At 38.1% G+C, this 22,886-nt stretch overlaps 1 protein-coding gene across 2 annotated transcripts in view; it reads right to left on the reverse strand.

Moving 5' to 3' along the window:
• Positions 1–211: 211 nt before the first annotated feature.
• Positions 212–22,886, reverse strand: part of RCAN1 (regulator of calcineurin 1) — a 40,040-nt gene continuing 17,365 nt past the window's right edge. The window contains exons 1-4 of one of the 2 annotated variants that reach the window (XM_032184578.1): positions 9,369–9,567; positions 7,060–7,233; positions 5,943–6,102; positions 212–2,883 (exon numbers count right to left, since the gene is read on the reverse strand). In XM_032184578.1, the coding sequence (XP_032040469.1) occupies positions 2,720–2,883; positions 5,943–6,102; positions 7,060–7,233; positions 9,369–9,455 (585 nt within the window). In that variant the 5' untranslated portion in view covers positions 9,456–9,567 and the 3' untranslated portion in view covers positions 212–2,719. Of the gene's footprint in view, positions 2,884–5,942; positions 6,103–7,059; positions 7,234–9,368; positions 9,568–22,886 lie in introns of those variants that run through there. The other variant, XM_032184569.1, reaches the window with a different exon arrangement.

The following is a 22,886-nucleotide window of genomic DNA, read 5'->3' on the forward strand; positions in this document are numbered from 1 at the left end:
ACTAGTATATCCTCAGACTTGCATTGAGATCACACAAGTCACTTAAGCAAAAGGCTGTGAAGAGTTTCACTGTGAATAAATCCATTTTGTTGGTAAGGATGGAACAATATTCTAATATTCTAACCTTATTCAAATCAACAGCGTTTGGAAGCTTTAAGTTCATGTTTTGGTGCAAAATCTTCAAATAGTTTCATGGAGAAACACCACAACATTTACAAGAAGACAAAATATTTTAATTTAAATATGCCCCATACTATACAATTGTATAAAATACCAACTAAGCATTCATTTGAATGTTTAAAAAAAACAGAGCAAGCAATATACTGTAGTAATGATAACAGGAGGTGGCACAAGCCGAGATACAGAACCAGAAAAAACAGGCAAGTTACTGTCTCACCATCTTTGTTTACAATCGCCATCAGAAGGGTAGCCATCCCAAGTCTTCCGTCCATGGTTCCCAGTGCCCGCTTTATGAGGCGGATGGCAGTGTAATAAACTTGGAAAATCATGTTTTTGTTTATGTTTCTTCACTTTTACTTGAAAATCAGCACTGCTTTCTTTGTATTGCTACAAAGCAGAGCAGCAACTAAGTTGCTAATGCAAAACTAATACTTTCACTGGTAATCATATAAAGATGGAAATAGGACAAAAATGATTTCAACAATTTCAAACTGTATGATGTAAAACACCCTAAGCCCAGTAGTAATTTTAGAAACATGGAAAAAATCTTGGGAAGGCTTAAAGACAGTTGTGGCAAGCTTACAAAGTTTCCTCTCCATTTTATTTATTTTGGGGTGTTAATAGGCAGTACATGTACCCAGCTGATTGTTATACCTTAAAAAAACAAAATAACCTTAAGCACCTTAAGTTGGAGAGTGTGCCACTTGAGTTAGGTCCAAGATAGACACCAATTGTCAGTGTTCGGTATGCCCTGCGAACTGAAACACTCAGAACAAGGTCATAACTAAAAGTTTAATATATTCCTCTTATCTTTGGTCACAGGATATCAATCTCTGTTTTACTTAGTATAATGTCATGCCTTCAATAAACCATGTTTACACTGCACCACAGCTTGGAATGGCTTCATTATGCAACTTGCTTCACTAATATTTTATTTTAAAAATGAGGTGTGAACCTGGGTATTTAAATTAATGTTTGCTTCAAATGGCACTGAATGGATTTTTTTTTTTGAACATTAACTCCAGCTACAAAACTCATCCTCAGACCAACTGTGGCAAAAATAAAATGACAGAAGCAAACTTTTGAATTTTAGAAACGTGTTGGAAACCCTCAAATGTCCCCTAAAAATTGTAAGTGATATTTGCCCACAGGTATCAGTTATTGTCTTTAAAAAAAATTACTGAAACCCATTTCAAAGTGAAGATCTCAGTTTTAAAAAACAAATAAGAAAATACACTTCTGCCATCTTTCTTCCACCAAACTTGTATGTGATAAGCTACTGTCTTTAAACACTAACATATAAAAAAAGCTTCTCCCATGTATACCCATTACTTAAGTATGCATCGTTACTTGGCATTAAGCATTTCTAAATACCAGCTTATTTTGGAAGCAAAGCTAAGAAAGTATATTCTTATCAACATAGAAAGCCAGTAGAAAAAGATACAAGTGTGCAGCTTGTAGAACAGTTCACATCAGGAATGAATGAGGAAAAGGCACTCCATCTCGCTTCGCTGTTCTACACAGTGTGTGCAATTTTTCTATCACTGTTAGACCTTTGTTCACAGCAATGCAGATTCACATATTGAGCAGCGCTCTCATTACTCTCCATTCATTATCATTTTTTTCACTGGAAAAGTACATTGCTGTGAATATGCAACATTAGCTTTATTTATACATTTAAGAATACTTTTTTTTTTCCAAATGAGAAAGTTGAGATTACTGAACAAATGCTAGTGAAGATATAAATTATTTAAGTTTAAATAATTTAAAATCAACTTGTTTAAACAACTTTCCTATTGCACAGTTTTTCTATAACTTTGCCAGACAAAATCCTACATCGGCATTTAAAAGAGTAAAATCGTAATAGCACAAGTTACATAGCACCAAGGTAGGGTGCCAATTGTATGCCTGCTGAAAACTGAGTGCCAATAAAAACAAATATAAATATATATGTATATACATATCTAGTAGTAAGTCCGGGATGCTGAGATAATAAATACTTTAAACAATTTCCCAGATTTCCAAAAACGTGAGAAACTATAGAAAATAATGCAAAGTTACTTTTAGAAGACCAAGAATACACATGCACAAAATCTATTACAAGAAAAAGGTTTACCATTCCCAATGTCTTATCTTTAAAACCACCTCTGTTATCGCTACGTATGCCACACAATGACTAGCCTATTAGTTTGAGGATTTATTAGAGACAGAACAAAGAAAGCTTCCCCCTGTTGCTTTATAACGTAAAAGCTTACAGTACCCCCAAAAAATAAACCCACAGTTTGTCTTGTTAGGTCTCAAAATGTCGTCTTCTGCCTGTCTTCATTCCCAGTGATCAGGGAATACACCCATGACATCTATCGACCTGCAGCATCAAAAACAAGGATGAAAATTCCTGTATTTTTTTCTGAGCAAACTTACATTGGAATTTCTCCTACTACAACTGCTGCTGTTGCCACCAAACCTGTGACCTGCCGTTTCCATAGTAAATGTTTCCCTTGAACACACCTACTTGTAACCGTTAAAATACTATGGCAGTTCAACTTAAATGGGCAGGGGTATAATCCGGCCTTCTTGTCTGAATTATTTTTGGTTTGGGTTTCTTTGTTTCTTCTTCCACATCGTTTTCCTGGTCACTCTCACAGACGTGGACAACAACGCTAGGGGTAGTGTCAGTTGCAGCATGTAGCTCATACTTTTCTCCTGGAAATTAAAATATTAACAGAAGTGGTTAAAAATGATCTATTTTGTAGAAAAGTATGAAAGAAATGACTAAAAAGAAAAGATTTGTTCTTTTTAATGCTACTTGTATAATATGTTGATGACTAAAAGCCTGATGTCACAAAGCATCAGATGTCACAGGCAGGTGCATTGTGAACCATCATATTCACCATCCAGAAGTATTTAAGTATTATTTCCAAAGCAACAGTGCTCACCTACTTTCTTACATGAGAAAGTAAGTTACCCTAGGCATTTAAGAAAGCATTCTATGTGAGCTGTCATAAGACTTCCTGGTGTGCGGTTTTTGTTTTGTCATTTTAAAGCATACAAAGACTATCCATTCACTGTACCATGCAGACTTATTTTTCCTCAATGATGACAAAACCACAGGATCTTCCTTTCCTTCCAAAGCTTTCACTGTTAAGAAAGCTGGATGCACTTTTACCCACCTCGCACAGAGGTGTTTTAAAACTGTTCTGGCATTCTGTGGAGCAAGAGCTAGACAGCAAGCATCACGCACATACAAGGTGAAACATGAAGATTATAATACAGTCTGGGTGCAGAGGTACTATGACAAATTTGGTTGACCACTGATTTGAACTCTGGTTTTACCACAAGGTTAATAATTGCTTTTAAATCTAACCAGATGTTAAATAATTTTAGTCTTATGTTAGATCAGGAAAACCAAACTATTTCTTTCTACCACATTCTACCTGATGAGCTCTCCTTATGTTTTTTTTTTTGTTGTTGTTGTTGTTGTTGTTGTTGTTGTTGTTGTTTTTTTTCCATGTTACTTTATACTCTTTACCTCTCAGTGGAGAAAACAGTCTTCTCTAAGACCACTTCAGTGATCAGCTGTCTGAGAGCTAACACCTGTGACAAGCTGCACACCCTAGCCTGCCAAAGCTCTAAAGTGGTCTCTGCTCTGTTTCGCAGAGCACTTTAGGAGCAGGAACTGGCAAGAGCACAAGTTCCATAGAGGAAAAGGCTCTTGCCTACAATTCTTCTAAAACATGCAAACCACTGTGCTGAAGTAACCCTTGCTTGCACCTGGCTCCTTGGTACTGAGTCATTAAGCCCATGTTTCAATAAACCTTACAGTAAATAGGTAGAGTTTTATAGGGCTTAACATTCACTACATATGTGAAAAATCTCATGGAGAAAGGGATTGCAGATCTGCCAATAACCTTACTGTAGGGCATCTTAATAACAGAATTTGCAGGGGAAACACCACCAGCTTTTACTTAGTAAACTTTTAAGTATTTAAAACAGAGATTTCTTTTTGGTATGGATACAATTTAAAGGAAAGTTTATAGCTAAGAAACCAGCACACACCAAGCAAGCTCTGAGCTTTCACAGGATCAGCAGCAGTAACACTACTTATTCCAAGTCCTTCATCCAAAACAACTTTTATTCCAATGAACGTAATCTTATGGGACTTTTGTTTCAAAAACTGATTTCAGGAAAATAAAGTCTTTGACAAAAATATTTACTATGTCAGGAGTATTCTCGATTAATGGTTTCAAAGACCTAATCAGGCTTATCTGTTTAGTTTACACACTTCTGGATAAACAAATGATTTTGGCACTATTTTATACCTTCATTTTAACTGTAGTATTTTTCCTATAAATTGTTTCCTATAAATTGTCCCATCATTCACATACTATATGAAATATAGTATTGATTAAAAACTTACAGTAATTCACCCCAATTTTTATCCTAGCATAATCATAGATATTTATCCCTCCACAGACTGCAAGGTATGAATTTTCACAGGTAGGAGTAATTCACTAGTCGTCTGAGACACATATTATTTTCATTAGGAAATGAGGATTTCACCAGCATACAGTTGGCCATAAGCTGTTACACAGACAACCATAACATACTACTGCATAGCTGATACATGAGGAGGTAGAAATTCTCCTCTACCTTTTCCCTTTTCCACTCCCTTCCTACTGATGTAATAAAAGTTCCCTAAGCTGGTAGGCAAGCAGATATATAAACATATTACAGCCAAATAAATCAGACTACAGTTTATGTTCTCTTTGATGCTGCTACTAAATATATTCATTTGTTCTCTCCCCTAAACCTAATAGGACAGTTGCAAACAGGTTAAGTCAGAGTCACAACCTGTAAATTGTGGAAAATTAAATTTGCATTAACTCTCATTAAGTTGTTTTAACTGAGATATAAAATGACATCAAGGAATGAGATCATATCAATCCACGAAGCATGCTTAAAATACGAGTTAGTTCAGTTTAATGGAACTTTGTATCAAAATAATATTGTTTAAAACAGACCAGGTAGAACTGTTTCTCCTATCTGTGGTGCTATGTATTTTTAATAAATAGATGCATCAACAGCCTACACAGCTGAAATGAAAAGCAACTGACAAGATACCACTAGAAATGAATGGTAATAAACAATAAGTGTGCATTCTTGTTATCTCCTCTAATTTGGACAGAGAGGGATGGAAATTCTTCCTTCCCAGGCTGAAACAAACCTCAAAGCTACCAATAACTGAGTAAACTGCAAAAGATGAAAATACCAAGGAGTTGGGAGTGGCAGAAACTTCTTCCTCTTAATTCCGAAAGAAAATTGGTGCCTCAAACCTGAGATAGTCTTCCACCTACACATACTGCTATCTCAGAGTGCATGGAGGTAATTCTAGTTCAGAGCTACGTAACTGTTAACTGTTTTAATGTCCTCATCTGAAACAGGACTTTCCTGTCTCTGCAGAAGGCATACCACTACTCAACTTCCTCTATTTTTAGGAAACTACTTCGAGAAAATTCTGGTGAACAAGCTAGTATTTTTGAAGCAATATTCATGTTCTCTACAAATCACAAAACATCATATTGTTGAGGCCTGGGCACTTCAAATGATCCTCTGGAGTTACTGTGCGTGTAAGAAAGCATAGCTTACTTTTTCTGATACTATAAATTTAATTGGCGAACAGTAATTCATTTGAAAAATTATAGAAATTCAGTTGAAAAGGTGTATTACTTGAGCAAAACTTGGGTGTTTCTAATCCTGTTTACCTGGTCCTAACTTGGAGATAGCATATAAAAGGTCATAGTTAATCACTGGAGTAGCATCTTCTACTTGCTTCCAACCAACAGGTGGAGAGGCAGGAGGTGAAATCAAAAACTGTTTGTCTGGATTTGGTGGTGCCAAATGCGAGCTTCCAATGTGCAAAGTCTGAAAAAAATAAGCATTAAAAAAATAAAGTTATTTCACTATTATTGATGAATTCATCATTAATGAGGAATTTTAACATCAGCTAGATGTTATGCTGTAGCAGGCACTCAAGGTGGCAGCATGTAACAGTATTATTGAAGAGAGCTATCTGAAAGACCCCATATACAAAATACAGACGAGCCACCACATCCGTTAACTCTGATGAAACATGCAATGAGGTGTGTATGTCTACATTTTCTCGTTATGGAGTTCTACATAAATTTCACCAGAAAATATCTGTCCTTAAAATACTGAAGTAGGAAGAAGCTAGATATGGGTTTTAAGGTCTAATGACAAATGGTGTTGAAACTTATTACCACAAGTGAGAGTGGTGAGAATTCTAGAAGGTATATAAATAAACTGGCTCCTTCAGGACTGTCCCTATTGACATCTGAAACAGACACAGAGATTAATTTTCCCGTTGAGTTTATGAAGGAATACACACCATAGCTACCAAAAAGCACCCAGATTACCAGAATCTGCGGCAGTTTAATATCTTTAGCAGGAGAAGCTAGCTAGCTAGAGAGCTCCACTGATGGCAAACTTCAAGTACAAACGTGTGCTAGAGTCCTGAGCACATACTGCTACACTTCGGGGTCCCGCACATACCGTTTGAGCATTCTTTTCTTCTGTGTGCGTACTGCTGGCCAACACGCTTGGCTTTCCCCACCCCGTAAATTCTATCTTTGACTATGTTGATCACTATCATCTACTCCTTCCCCAAAGGAATCTAAGCAATACAAAAGGAGACATGCAAAATATGCAAGAGCCTCCACACACGTGTAGCTTTGGACCAACCTGTGATTCTCTAACCAAAATGAAAAAGTAAGTGTTCATTAGCATGACAGGAGACCTGTGGAAGCTTACCACTAATAAGTTACACTTTAGTACCTTGCAAGAATAATCACAGAGACCTACCTGAGCAAAATACAGTTTTATTTCCTTTCCAAGGAATTCTGTCTTGTGCAGCTGGACTCTAGCATCTGCCGCAGATAAAGGGTTACTGAAATTTATTCGTACTCTTTTGAAGCTCTTAAAATACTGAAAGGTGATATCTCTGTCATATGTTCTAAACAGCGATTCAAATTTGGCCTGAAAAGAAAGGACCAAATAAAGTCAACACAGCACTGTATATTTTCTCTAAAGAAATACAGAAATTACAGTTGTCAGGAGGGGGAGATCAACACTTGAGTACTGGCGTATTCATTATAGCTCAGGTATCTTTTTATTTATTTTAAAACTTTTCTAACCTATTACTTGTTTGTTCTTTCTTCCTCTATGGAAGCTTTTTACATCTTAATCAGCAAAATTATCAATAAGAAGCATCTGATAAGATGACATAGAAATATTAGTTAATGGTGTTGGTACGATACTGAAAAGAAACGCTTGTTTTACAAAATTAATAACCAAAGGCCTTAAAAAAAAGTCTGCCAAGCATGCCTTTGTCTAAGTGAGTAATTTTCAAGGAAACCAACACAACAGTTTTAATAGAGAAAAATGAAAAAAGCTTATTTGCAAGTTAAAAGCAATTTTCTTCAGTGACTCAGCATGCATAATAAAGTTCATGAACATCGCCTTTTTTAATAGCTGCTACTTTCACTTAGGAAAATGCATGGTAAGAAAATATATTACTGAACACTACTTTAATAGCCTCTTCTGTTTCTGGAACTGAATTCTAAGAAGGCTCCCACTGGCTCTTCTAAAAAGCCCTAAGCACTAACCATATAGCTCCTGAAAGGCCTTTGACACACTTTCTGTTTTGACCGTGTGGTAAGTGTAGGAACTGGACCAAAGCCTCATACCTTCATAGATCTGCAGCTGAATTACTTTGCTGGCCTGACTGTGTGAAAAGATTTAAGCACATTTACCAACAGCTGGTAATCTCCATGATGCATTTAATGTTTGTGGTCCTGGGGCATCTACGCAAACCAGACAGATTTTTTTTTTATTATTATTATTTTTTATTTCTAAATAAAGTGTACTTGCACTCTTACTTGAGGACACCAGAGAAAAGGAAGAGAAAAAGCAGGAAGCATGCTCTTGCAAAGTGTTTCAGGCTCACATTAGGACACAGTAATCAGTTACAAGCCTTATTTCAGAGATGGAGACAGACCAAGCATGCTAGCATTTCAGATATCTTCATCAAAGTTTACTGGAAGCTGAATATGAAGTCAAAATATGGAGATATATAGAACTGCATGCATTTTTTTAATACTAATTTTGAATTAGTAGGGAAAGCAACAGAGATTATCTAAGGCAGCAGTGATTACTTCAAAATTTTATTTTCCTTTCTGAAGAGCTGTTTCACAAACTTGTCAGCTATATACGTAACCAGTATATTTCAAAGATATTTTCAAAGATATTTCAAAACCACTGCTGTCCTGCTTCTTGCTGAGCCACATCTAAGCTTCAAAATGAAATCTGAGACAAGAACAGAACCCTCTGCACAGAAGCCTGTATTTGTTAGCCTACTGTACTGGAAAGAAAGCTGGATGAAACCATGAAAACTAAGCCTGCATTTGTAAAAGTCTTAGTCATGTGTCATATGAAAAAAAAAAAAAAGAAATCCATGCTGAATTGCATTTCAAAGTTCACATTCAACATTTAAACTCAGAGTGCCCGCAAGAGTTGTGCAATAGCTGTAGTTTTTTGTGTGCGCAAATTACATAGGTCATAAATATCACGGTAACAGTATGATAACGAACAAAGTATTATTTTTGTACTTCAGGGATCTTAGCAATCAACAACTGCCTGTATCAGGACTGGATTACTTACACAATACTAATTCTAATCAGGGAAATACAAATCTGAGAGAACTTACGGTTCTAACATTGTTATTAACAACTATAGAGCCAACCAAAAAAAAACTACCAAAAAAGGTATATAAGTTACAAGAATCTTACTACCAAAATTATAATCTCAACATTGCTGAAAACATGCATGAAATCGAAGAATACACTACAGAGACAAGAAATGTCTAAGGTAAACTTCTGATCTTTTTCCAGAAACACACAGCTTAAGATCTAACAATTTCCACAGTGAGATTCATTCATATCAGAGCACACCGTTGCAGACTTCTAAGACCCAACACCTTCACATTAAACTGGCTTTTCCTTGTAAATCAAGAAGCTACCGAGGTAAGCTGTATTCTGAACAGTTTTGTACAGCACCTCTAGACCTTTAACATCCCAGCAGTCCGTATAAATAAAGCAAAAGATAAAGCATACCCTTGTTTCTGCTTGATTGAAGACATCACTATCTGCCACACAGGCAATCAGAGAACTAAAACTGTAGTTAAAGTTTCTAAAATGCATTTTGTTCTTTGCTAAGGCGATACTTGCCGTCCAGCAGAAACCAATTACTTTTAAGGAAGCCGCTGGCTCTGCAGGCAGTGTTTATAAGGGAAACAAGTCCAGCCCCTCAGAGGAAAAAAAAAAAAAAAAAAAAAAAGAAAAAAGGAAAGGTTTCAGAGCATCCTGTATGTGACAGCGAATTCCTGAACAAAGTCCTGCATGCTTTGAGGCAGTCAGGAACAAAATGTAAGCTTCTACTGGAAAGAGGTGACGTCAGCACATTAGTCAGCTTCCCTATGCTAATTACCAGCGCTCGGGAGGATGGAAAAAGCAGCTGAGGTTTGCACAGCAGCTGCTTTATCAAGCCTCTTGCAGCATAGTTTCCACTGGTAGTAATTCCATTCAGCACTCAGACAACATGCTCTTCACTGGAATGGGACAACCCATCTTAAGATGGAAAATGTTACTGCTAAAGGACCAAAGTCTAGAGTAATAGGCTGTAATTAGCCAGGAGGAAAATTTCAAGACTTTGGAACGGAAAACAAATCCCTCAGGTCAATAGCTTTCAGTAATTTTTTGGAAAAAATACACAGGCTGAAATTTGGAGATTAAGAGGCATTGATCTATGAAAATACTTTTTCCCCATTACAGTGAGAATTCATTTTGAAGCTTTCTCCAATGCAACTAGATGGATTTAACTTCCATCCCCACTTCATTAAGAACCCAGCATGAGCCCCATAAGCAAACTTCTTTATTTATTTAAATAAACACAGCTTCATCAGAAATTGACTGGCAGGGTTTTAAGAGACAACCTGAACTATCAATGGCAGTGACGAGCTATGAAACCTACAGTTTTGAACGTGGACTGGTTCGTGGATTTGTATCCTAGTTTCAGAACATTTCCCAAGAAGTATCAAGAACAATTCACAAAAAAAAATATCATTACCATTTTAAAGTAATTCATTACATTTAAGCTGAAGCTTAATGAATTTCCAGACTACTTGGAAACTTCCCACACAGCTTGAGATCAAAATTCATAATGAAGTCAAATTTCTAAGTGCATTTAGTTCATTTGACTATATTTAGTTCATTTGACTATATTTAGTTCATTTGACTATAAAACGAGGCTATCACAGAATCATCAATTTTTATGAAACTCTCACAAACAATAAACAGTCATTAATTGAAACCCTTACTTCATAAGTGTTTAATCCTGTGTAACTATTCACATAAATAGCCTTCTTGATTTCCATAGGCTCTACTTGCTTGCTGGAAGTTAAGGATGCCGACTGTGCCACAGGCACAAATTCCCATTTAGTAGTCAAACTCTCTGCTGCTGCAAAGTTACCTTGGCATATAAATTGCTTTAGTGTGAAAGACCACTCAAGACCTACTTCCTAGTACCTCTGCTTGAAGGTACTTTAAAATAAGCTCCGCTCCAGTAAAAGAGCTGGTTGGAAGGACAATGCAACAACTGGTGTAGATGCTGTCAGTGTGATTAAACTCAATGCCTAGAAGGAAGTAGCAGATAACAAGGCTCCATCGCTCCAGGAGCACCTAGCGTACCAAGTGCCTGAAGGACAGAAAGGGTGGGAGAAGCAACCAGTGCCGCATCCCTTCTGGTGAGCGTTGGGCAGGAACTGCAGTATCAACCAAACACTTCTGAGGTTTCACTTGGCACATATACGGCAAGAACTGGTTTGAGTTCTCAGGATCACTGCCTGCACCCAGGAAGGCAGATACTCATAAAAAGCCATCATGCTGAGCAGCAAACCACCTGAGCTAACATGGAAAATCATGCAGGGTATGTCTTGGATCCTGCTCTTGCCCTAGAATTAGGTCATCAAGTGTCAGGTCATCAAGTGTCTGGAAGACTTCGGAAGTGGAAGCGCCAAGTATGACTCTGTGGGCCAGTGGTCTGGATGCTCACCTGGAAAGCATGGCCATGAATCATTTGGGCACACATGGAAACTGAAAACTGGCTTCCCACATCCTATGTGAATGCTACAGCTACTGATAAGAAAGTAAAGGTCCCCCTATAACCTGCTGCTGAGTCAGAGTCACCTGGTGCACTCTGAGGCTACCTGGGTGACTTGTGGGTGACAGGTGGAAAGGATGTTGCTCCTAAAGCCTCACAGGGCCGACACATGAGGCTGTTCTCCAGCTACCCAACAGAACGAAGCCTCTGGCAACCTCGCTGCACACCTTTATACAGCTGAGCATGTCAAAGCTTCCTATCAGCCCAGTGGTTGTAAAGGTCTGCTAAAGCCCTATTTTGGGCTCAGCTTAAAGTAGGGCAGGTAGGTTCTAGGTACGTAAATCCCTTTGTAACTCAACTTACATTTAGGTCCAAATCTCCCAAAGAATGAAAACACTTGATTGCTATTATCCTCAAGGGCACTTATATCTTACCGAGGGATAAGGTGCATGGAAAATGACTTCACAAGTCTTCCTACAGCCATTTTTCAGATCTAACTTTATTGTTTGAAATAGGACCATTACTGGTATTACTGTGCTGGCTCTAAAGACGCCAACCAGTTCCGAGAACATGTAACATCTCAGAAGACAAGTTTTTCACACTTTTCACTGAATTTAAAATAAACATTGGCTCTTCCACTGATACACAGTAGAATTTTACTTTATCAGTTTCAAGAGCAAAGAAAATAAGCCAGTTGTAGTCTGCCCCACTTATGCATTGTTATTATTACTTTTTGGTAAGGTGGTGTCACCAGTCACTCAAAGATACAACTCAGGTTAAAAAAAATTGATAATGACTACACACTGAAGCCCCGTTCACAATACAGAATAAACAGAACCAGTAACCTGAAAAAGAACATTTTGAAGTAAAACCTAATACCCTTAATGCTATGCTTTGTTAGAACAGTGCAGTCTAACAAAGACTGCACTGTTCTAACAAAGTGCAGTGTTTCAATTATTGGATTAAATAAATTACCTGGAATGCTTAAAAACAAAACAAAAGGGTTCCTTCATTCAAAGAAAAAAAAAAGCATATTCTCACTCTCAGTACCCATTTCATTTAATTAAACAACACAGCAGCACTAAGTTGAGACCCCTGAGATCTGTTGTAGAAGCCAAAGTTACAAAAGCGCTATTACAAAATTCTGCCAGTGTTGCAATGTTTCTTCTGTGGTGATCAAGCCCTGTAATGTTTGCTAGTCACAATGAACTACCTGGAACAAGAACACTGCATGACAATCAGCACCGTGGATTCATCATTCTGATACTATCAGAGTAGGCTTTTTTTTTTTCCTCCTCTCTCATCTTCAGAGAGTTTGCTGCTTCTCTCTTTCTTTGAGACTCCCTACTGACCACATGACACAGAAAAGAGACCAAGGGTAAGGAGATGACCTGCTTAAAGATCTATGCCTTCATCTGGGTAACAATGGCTGATACTTCATCAGTGCAATAGGATGCTGCTGAACTCAGCTACGAGAAACTAAATGGGTAAGATTCAGGTGAGGTGACAACACAGTTGACCTTGTTTCTCACAGTTCACCTTTCTATTGAAGGGTACGGATTCTGGAGCTTCATTTTTAAGATTTGAGCTCTGCCTCTAAAAATTGCAGAGGAGTTGCTCACTAAATATTCCCTAACCTCAATAGCTCCTAACAGACGCTCCATTAGTAGCACGTCCCAGGCAGAAATTTAACAGACCCTTTTGAGGTTGCTTTTCTGGGGAGAGGGAAAGGAAGAATAAGGAGTCAAATGGACATTTGGAACAGTGCGAACACAAAATGATCAAGCGTCATTACTTACTCTATAATTTAATCTCTACTTGCAATAAGATAGGTAAGGCACAGCGGAGGAAATGAGACCGCAGAAGCAGAAAAAAGGCAATTCACAAAAAAATGATTATGTTGTCAATATCTATCTACATCAAAGCTAACAAACCAAGAAAGAAAATTAAGATGAAGCGAAGCATGTTGGTAATTCTGTAAGTGAATAAAACAACCACTGTAAGAGCTATAAATCAGAATGGAGTCCATTCTTCTCTCTCATCACTGGCATACTTCTACAATTACCCTTGGCGGGTGCTCCTTTTGGAGTCCCTGCACTCCCACTATATATGCTTGCTGATCTTCTGCTATCAAAGATACAGTTTCTATTTCTGTCTTCACATTAATTATCTTGCCTTTGCCCTTATTTAGGGCAGGGATAAACACCTTGAAGTTATCTAGAATGAATAATCATGCTTACTGGTTTCTTTTTCCTAGTGGTTGGGAAAGGAGAAGGGGGGGCAGACAGTAAGCTACAAACAACTTCCAGACCTACCCATGCATGTCTAGGTTTAGGAAGTTAAAATTCAGGTGTGTGTTAGTGCACACAGAGAGGACTGACCTACTAGCCTACACTGTTTTGCCAATGCAGGAGCAGGACATCTAGATATCAGCATGTAACAGCTGTGCTGAAGGAAAGAACGTGAAAATTTAGTAAGTGATGCTTTCTGCAACTTAACACTAATCTAAGGTTGACTTGAAAATTCATTCAGGCAAAACCAAAAAGTTTAAGTCTCAAAATGAGACCCATTGAAAGAAGTAGTGAGCACACGTCCTTGACTGCGTGTTTTTCTCTACTACCTTTTAGGGTGCTCCACAAATTAACAGAGCAGTCAGGAAACAGTAACATTCTCTATTGTTAGAAAAACTTCAGTTCCTGCCCTTGGGATTCAAGAGGTAGGTTGTTTTGCTGTAGAGGCTTTTTGTGTTGTGCTTTTTTTTTTTTGGTTGGCTTGCTTGGAAGCTTACTCGATGAGCAAGGGAAGTCACAACGTCAACAGACTCACCCAAAAAGCCGAGTGAGGGCAGTGAGTTAGGTCACTTGACTTAAAATATCCGTACAGTAACACAGCCACATTTTACTAGTCAAAATGAAAAAGAATCCAACCTCTCCCCTCTGAACAAAAAAAGATCTCCCCCCACATGAAGACAAAGGAAAAAATGGACATTATTTTTGCAAGTCTGGTGAGATTTATTATCAAGTGAAAACAACTGGCAGATCAGTCACACTTGTTGCTTTTTCTCCTTAAAATCTTTACATTAGGCTGGGCACTGGGAGACAGACAACCTTCACACCCAATGCAGAACAGTGAAATGGCTGCACACCTCCTTATGCAGTCAGGCAGTAACACAGCCCTCAACATAGCTGTACAATCTTCTTTCAAGCCAGGGGAATACCGATCAGGAACACAAATACAACGTATGAGAAAGGCAGGGAGCATACGGGAGAGTTATCATACAGCTGAAAAGGTTAATGGACAGTTTCTTCTTCTTTTGTGGAGCTGTGCACTCATTGTTCTGCTCATTCCTAAGATTATCAGGAAGATATTACAAGGAAGTATGCACAGTGTGTTAGTACATTTAGCAGAGAAGTCCTCTGCAAGTAAAAAACAAGTCTTTGGTATCAGAGAATAAGCTGTACAAGAACATCTGCAAATGTATTTACAGTAAAGAAATCAGAGAGCAGAGCAATGCAAGTACGCAGACTGGTTTTCCAAATTATACAGAGCTACGTGCAGTGTGTTAAGTCAAGGTAACACCCACACAATGACAAAATGGAAAAAGGGGCATGAAGCATGGAGTTAAGACTGTCATCATCAACTCCTCTCATTAACTTTGTTTATAATGTGGAACGGCAGACACATGACCATTGACTATTTCATATGCGAACAAGTATTTTAGTCACAATTTCCAGCCATAAAAGTAGAGACAAAAATCCATGCAGCTTTAAAATATAAGCATCTGATGCCATACAGGAGGGTACACAAGGGAAAAGCCTATTTGTCTGTACTACAAGTTATGCCAAGCAGCATATAGGAATGTCTTTAAAAAAAGATATTCAATGGCTATAAAACTGCATTGTTGGACAATATTTCCAGATATAAAAAGCAACTTTTCAGAAATTAAGCTTGAAAACTTGTCTAAGAGCACTAGTTCAATGCAATGATCAACAGCGTATTTGGTGTGTCAGTAGATACTTCTCGCAGATAGACAGGGCTAGGCTCAATTGACAATAAAAACCAAAGGCCACATGCATGGGGTGTGGTATCTGTTTTGGACTTAGCTGTTCCAATAAAATCTTTTCTTCTTCCAAACAGCAAAACATAGCAGAGGGACAAGTGACCATTTTTTAAAATGTTAAGAAAAGCTTACGTAAAAGCAAGCAGAAAAGCTACGAAGATTCAGCATCATTATGTGCTTAAAAAAAAAAAAAAAAATCAAGACAATCAACTTTACATACCTAAAATTATAGAAGGACAAAAGCCAATCAAAATGAGTTTTCAGAGAACTCCACTATTTCTCCAAATTTATTCTGTATAAATTCACAAACTCACTCATTTTAAGTCCATACACTAGAAAGAATGTATTGTGAAACAAGAAGTCCTTTTGCAGCAATTGGGCAGGTGGGCTGAGAAGAAGGAAAAAGTTACTGTGAGGTCAATTATAAAGACTTCTTCCATCATCCCCTGCCTCCGCCTTCCTCCCCTCCCCATACCAAGAGAAAGTCTGGTTTCAAAAAACACCTTCATGAAGACAAGCTGCTGCTTAGAAGTGGATGAAAATGCCTAGGAAGGACTGTTCTGCAATACTACAGGCCAATCCATTCCATGTTTGGAGATAGGGTGATAAAAGAAAAAAAAAAATCGAAGTTAAAAGACAATTGAAAGACCACAATGATAATCTTTCTTTAACCAAGCCAAATGTGAATACAATCATTCCCATGGCCAGATGGGGATGGAATGCCAACTGTACAAAAGCAAGGGGAAGAGATGGTGGTGGGGACAATGCTACAATCTAACTCATGGAAGTGATGCACATGCTTCACTAGAAAAAGCTAACTATGGAAAGGGAAGGAAATCCTTAAACTACTCTTCCCTTTCTCCTTAAACTTTTTGAAGGCTTCTATAAATATAGGTATCTATATTAATCCTTTCCTCAGAGTGGAGATAAAGAAAAAAAAGAAAAGGAAAATTCTCCAGAGATCATCTACATCTGTTATCAACTGAAATAGAAGGGCTTTTAAAGCAATCTGTTTAAGTTCATTTTTGCATACTCTAGGAAAAGCATCTGTAAACAATTTACTGCAGAACTGTAGGAAGTTGCTTGTAAAAATAAGCCCACCCACCTGCCCCCCCATTCCCCAATTTATGAAGTAATATCTCTAAGTACCGCGTAACTATGAAATAAAGGAAGCACGAGGTGTTCTTCCTACCAGTAAAAATAGGAAAGCCATCATCAGTCTGTCCTTCTCAAGGTTATTTATTTGAATACTTGTGTGGGAAAAAGAGATACAGTAATTAATGGATAGGTGCATTTGCAAGATGTCTCGTGCTCTCTTGAATTATTTCAGACATGCTATACAAGTCAGCTACTAAAACAAAAAAAAAAAACAGGTTTTCAGTTCATTATTTCTCGTGAGGGGGCACCTTCTGAAGATGAGCTCTGTTTTGTAAAGATGGAACAGCTGTAAAGCTATTTATAAGCCAGATTCAGTTGAGGGAGAGGTCCAGGGGATAGGGCACATGCTTAGTGTTGGATTCATGCATTCTTTAAACATGTCAAACATACCCTGACAGTAACCACAGCTGGAGTGGTGCACTCTGATGCTGCCTCTACACGTCACCCACGCAACAGAGTGAGCTCAGGGGCATTAGAGGGCATCTTGGTGCTGGGCTTGTACATTAGCCTTCAAACGAGTTAGCTTTTAGATACTAGAGACCAAATTTTGAGGAAATGAACCTTTAGTGCTAGCCTTGACATATGCAAATTTTGATAGTGATGCAAGTAAAACCAGCAACCAGGACAAGACGTGACGAGGAATGAAGTTCTTGCATATAGATAATCAAGTTGTGACAGCTTATGAGAAAGAAAGGAGGTAGCCAAAGACGCAGGAACCAGGTTCTCCAAACATCTCACCCTGAAGACGGGGGGAAATACTAGTAGTGGATCCAAGAGTAATACAGCTTGGTCCCACAACTCAGAATATTTTACTCAAACCCTATAAAACTGAAGCCAGTGTGGTCAAAGCTGTCCAACATCCAGGTGTCCTGGCAGCATGTGCCTACCATCCTGGAGCTGAAAGAGGCATAAATGAAAACTGCCAACAGAATACCAAACCTCAATTTCATTTATGATTTTAAAAGCCCAACTCTGTTTGGATAAGTAAACTCATAAATACATTAAAACATGATATATCTTATAAAAACAGGAACTTTGAAAAACTGAATCCTAAGATAATTGGGCAGCTATGATCCAGATTCAAATGTCAAAGGTGGTCTTTTAGTGTTTTTTTTTTGTTTGTTTTTGTTTTTGTTTTTTCTTCAACAATACATTCATCAGAATAAAATCTTGATCTCAAGCAATATTTAAAAGAACAAAATGTTGATAAACATTTGTCTGGCTCTCTGGTTTTACGAAACACACTGACCACCACATCAGGATTACAAGGACAATAGCACTGCTGATGCAATATCCAACGATATCCATTGAAACTTTTCTAAACAGACCAAAGAACCCAAGATATTTTTATCTCACTTTGCACATTCTATATAATGAAGGAGGTAATCACAAAAGGTCAATACTGAGGAGAAAAAGCAGAAGGAATGAATCTGTCAGCTTATCTTTTCTCCCTACTCAACATCTAAATCAAGAGTTACCATTATAAAGCATGAATCACTGCATATTAAAGCTTCAGATAAACCAATTTAAGAAGCCTAACTACTTTCCTTTGAGCAACCAAGGCTGAATCTAGTTTTCAAATCTGTTCTGGCACAGCCAGATAGCTTTTTTAGTGGTTTCTGAACCAATGAACAAGGATCTCTATGATGGCTATTTCTCCTCAACTAGTTGGACAGAGTTCCAAAGTTCTTTAGTGCAAGAAAACTCTGAAGCCAGTTGTCATTTCTATTGATCATTTTGGAAGCTAATAGCATGCCACCAACCTCTGTTTTAGTAGGACTTACACCACTACCTTACTCCTCAATTTCAGAGTATGTTGTAAGATGACATATCTTACCACATATTAAGTGAAAATTTCACAAGTGACATCTGACGGTGGAAAACAAAACCCAGTCATTCTTATCTGATGATACTCAAACTGAACTGGGCCTTTCAAGCTGCAATGAAACTTCCATTATCACACTGGGGAGATCAAATCAGTTCACCATGGCTGGTTAAACAGTGCTTTAACTTCAGTTCCACCTGCATTTTCTTATTGAAAGTAAGTCGATAAGTTCTGCAGCCTGGCGATACTCCAAAACCAAGCACATACTCCAAGGCTAATGAAAGTACAAAAAGGCAGCTTGGGCCATGCTGCAAGCAGCATTCTGTTTGCTCTCCCACCCCCCCACACACAGCAAGGTGCTACCTCCATTCAACCTGTGAGCTGGGAAGAGGGATCATGAAGATGTTTCCTCAGTGCTATGCCTGTGGATTGTTGAGAATTTGGGTATAGCCTTACATCCAAAGATAATACACAGGTGTCATTATGTATACTCCCCCTCACAGATGGAGTACAGCTGATGCAAAATCTTCAAGAGCTATTATTATTCTTTGATGACATTTGCTGAAGTAGCCTACTGGCTTGCCTACAGTCTGATTACCTTTAGAGTGCTTTTGTTTGAATTTAAAAGTTGCAAAGAGAAGTTTGGAACAATCAGTCTCTCCTCAATATCTCCAAAATCTGAAACAGTTTTGTATACTGTTTAATCAATAATTCTTGAAAGAAACAACTCTTTCTTCTCCCTTCATTTAAAAATTTTACCTTTTAAAGATATGTGAATTGCAACCCAATCTGGCTTCAGTGAATGCCTGTCAACTAACTACTTTTCTTGATTTTAATTCAATAACTTGTTACGTGGCAGAAGAAAATTCCACCAAAGGTTGCCCACATCTATTTCTATTGTTTCAAAAGGAGAGTAAAGAAGAAATCCCACTCAAATGAGTTCTTAATAGAATTACAAGCATGCATTTGAAGTCTGAAACTACAGATTGTACCCTGAAGTTGTATGCCCTTCCAGCAGAAAGCCATTATACCTATGAATCTAAAGTTTTGACCACAGAAGTGAGCATCACCTATAGACGTCAGCAAGGTTTCTACAAGGCCAAGTGCTGAATTCAGCCATTTGTCTGTACACAGAAGCTATCCATTCCGCAGTTGCTCCACTGAAGAATAAAAAGTCATATAACCCACTAATGTGTTTTTTTTTTTTTTTTTTTTTTTTATTTAAATGCAGATTCCAAAAGCATTGCCAAGAAGGAAAGTAGTGGTTTTAACTGGATAGACTCTTACAACATTTTTTAAGAGGAGCTTAAAATACGTGAATTGTCATGCTTACATTCTGTAGCCTACATATGTTCAAACAGAATATATAGAGCTGTGCTGTATCACAGAGGGGCTATTTACAGATCAAGTGTGTGACAGTTTTCCAGCCAACCATCAGAAAAATAAATACCTACAGTGTGCTTATTCCTTCCTTGGAAAAATCCATGACTTACACTTCCATTTCCAATCATTAAACACTAAATTCCTGTTCACTGACGGGTAACATAAAAGCCGTAATTTGGAAATTCCACAACAGAGTACTTGAGTAACCAGCTACACTCACTTCGAAAACTTTAATATAGCAACTATATTCCAAAATTTAAAAGCTTTTTGCAACCTATTTGTACTCCTGCAAGGAATTTACTCAATCCATTGTAAACGGATTGCAATTTTGCCCTCATTCAACTGTTCTGAAAGAAAAACATTTTTCATACAATATATTCACTGGTAACTATTTTGCTATTCATATTAAAAACATAATTCTGCTTTGAAAAGTGACTTTGATGTGCTGAAAACTAACATTTAAAAATCTGCAAAACTGCAAGACTGAACAGAATAGTGGACTTATTAAAAAAAAAAGTATCTTAGGATCTTATACACAGCAAGTACTCTGAGATAAACAACTTCTGTTTAATTTTGTTTCATTGAAAAAAGTATTTGTAATGAATAAGAAACAAAATCAGAAGTAAATAAGGTCTGTGTTGCATTCTGTCAGTCCATATGGATGGCTTATACAAACAAGCTATTCCAATGCTTTAACTCCTGTGCAGCACCACTGAAGTGGTCATGAATAAACCAGCTGAGGAGAGAACAGATCCTTCAACAGAAAAATCTACAAGAACTCCCCTACTTTGTTTGAGAAGTGATATTTATGGAATGAAGGTGTTAATCTGAACTGAGCAACCAGGACATGCAGTTATCACCAGTTCACATAAGGCTGCCAAAAAGCCTGATCAGCACCAGAATGCCATCCCACTCATCTGCACCTCAAAGCCAACCAGCACCTGGGAGCTACAAACCATGTAGTCTGGAGTAGCTGGTGTCTCTTTGGGAAACAGAAGAGCAGGGCAAGGAATATTTATGGCTGCTGTACACCTAGGAGGTACCAGAAAGTTCACAAAGCTTGCTCTCACCTGGAAAGCAGGAAACAGCCATTAGCAAACAGCATCATAAAGGGTAGGAGTTTCTGAGGAGTACTCTACATTCACTAGGAGAACTGCTAAGGGCCTATAACCCTATATTCAGAGACCATTCAGGGATAATCTCCTCAGGAGATTACTCAGTCCTTTAAAGAATGATCTTTCAAGGTTTAAAAAAACGCACACTAAACAATGCCTTTTTTTTTTTTCCCCTCCAGAGTTCCTTCACGCAAGGACAAATCTACAGAAGAAACATGTCCTTTATACTGATAGGGAGAGTTTTCTCAAAGTCATCAGACAGCAGGTCAAATAAACGGACTCTCTTGAGCCTCCTAGTAAGTTTTAATCAAGTACGATACAGGGATGAAGGCTTAAAGGACAGCATTTGTGATAAAAAAAGATATGTGTGAATACCAGGGACGGGAGAGAGCTGGAAGACCAAGGAAGAAGCATGCAAAACTTAGTTGTTAGCTATTCAGCTTGGCACAAGCCAAGCAGGCAGCTCTTGTGAGCTTCCAGACAAGCTAGAACAAGTACCAGCGTATGCCATGGCACACAAAGACAGGAGGATTCAGAACTTTGTAGAAGGTGACAGCCAAGAACACACATGCAGAGTAAGACAGACATTTGTTCTGCAATCTGTGTAACGTGCTTAGTATACAGAGGAATTTGCAAGCATTAGGGCCTTCTTTAATCCATACACTATAAAAATTAAGTAAAACCACTAAGTTTATCTTCGGAAAAAATGTCTTGTTTTTTGTTGAGTTTCCAGAGCTCAAAACAAAAATGAGCTGAGACTGCATATAAAGACTGAGATGCACAGTGAGTAAGCGATGATCTGAGAAGTGCATTTAGCATAGCATGTGCGCTTTGGGTTTTACAAAAGAACAAAGGCCAGAAAGGACAGAAAGACTTAGGAGTGGCTATCTGGTCAAGCATACAAAAATTTAGTAGAAAGAAAAAGAATCCAAATAGATGGAGAAGTGCAGTGATAGCATCAATTTTTTTTTTCCTTTACACAAAGACAGGGTGGAATTTGTTTTCAGTGTTCAATGCAATGCTATCTTGCACTGCTAACAGGGCTCTGAAAATGGATTTAACTTTCTTATCATTAAATTTCTCCAGGTGTATTTACCTCAAGAGTTAACACAACAGCTTTAACTTACTAAACAACAAGACACCGAACATATTCCACTAGGCCAAACTGGAATAACCAAGAATATATCCAGGCACAAGATGCTGCTGACAAAACAAACAATTCCCATACAGCCCCCTGAAAGAACTAGGATGCAATCACCTTTGGCAGAACCAGCTCTTGTCAAGCTGGAGGAAGCAGCAAGGAGGGAGACTTGTCAGTCAGCCAACACTCACAGCTTCACACCTGTGCAAAGGTGTTGGTAACTCTAAGCAACTCCCTTCCCAACACCAGCAGCTCCCAACAGGCGGGTGGATCAGTAAGCACAGTCACAAAACCTGCTGCAGGATTTGCTCCAAGGAAGCCTGAAAGCTGTACTTCCTCACCATGTGCACTTTTTTTCTGGCATTTCTGATATACCCTTTTTGGTACTGTAATGCTGTAATCACTAGCACTGTTCTGATCACACTTGCCAGGGCAAAAACTGAAAACTCACATGCTTGATGCCTTTGCACAGGTGAAAGACTGTAGAAGTTGGCTGAAAGTTACAGTGATAACATTAAGACAAATATTCACCACCATCCAGCAGAGGAACTTTTGGCCAACAAAGTATGAGGGTGCTAATTTTAGCCGGTTCTTTGAACAGCACTAAGAACACTAATCAACTCGGAGGTGAGGGTACATTATCAAACTTGTTGAGTACTGATGCGGAAGAAAGATTTCATTTCCACGGTTGTTCCAACTGTATAGATTTTGGCTTTGCTTAGTTGTTATCCTCAAAGCCTAAGGAGAGAAGATAAGTAACAGTTTTGGGAGAGAGCAACAGTGGGCCCCCAT

This window comes from Aythya fuligula, chromosome 1 (genome assembly GCF_009819795.1).
Source record: "Aythya fuligula isolate bAytFul2 chromosome 1, bAytFul2.pri, whole genome shotgun sequence".
Classification (NCBI taxonomy): domain Eukaryota; kingdom Metazoa; phylum Chordata; class Aves; order Anseriformes; family Anatidae; genus Aythya; species Aythya fuligula.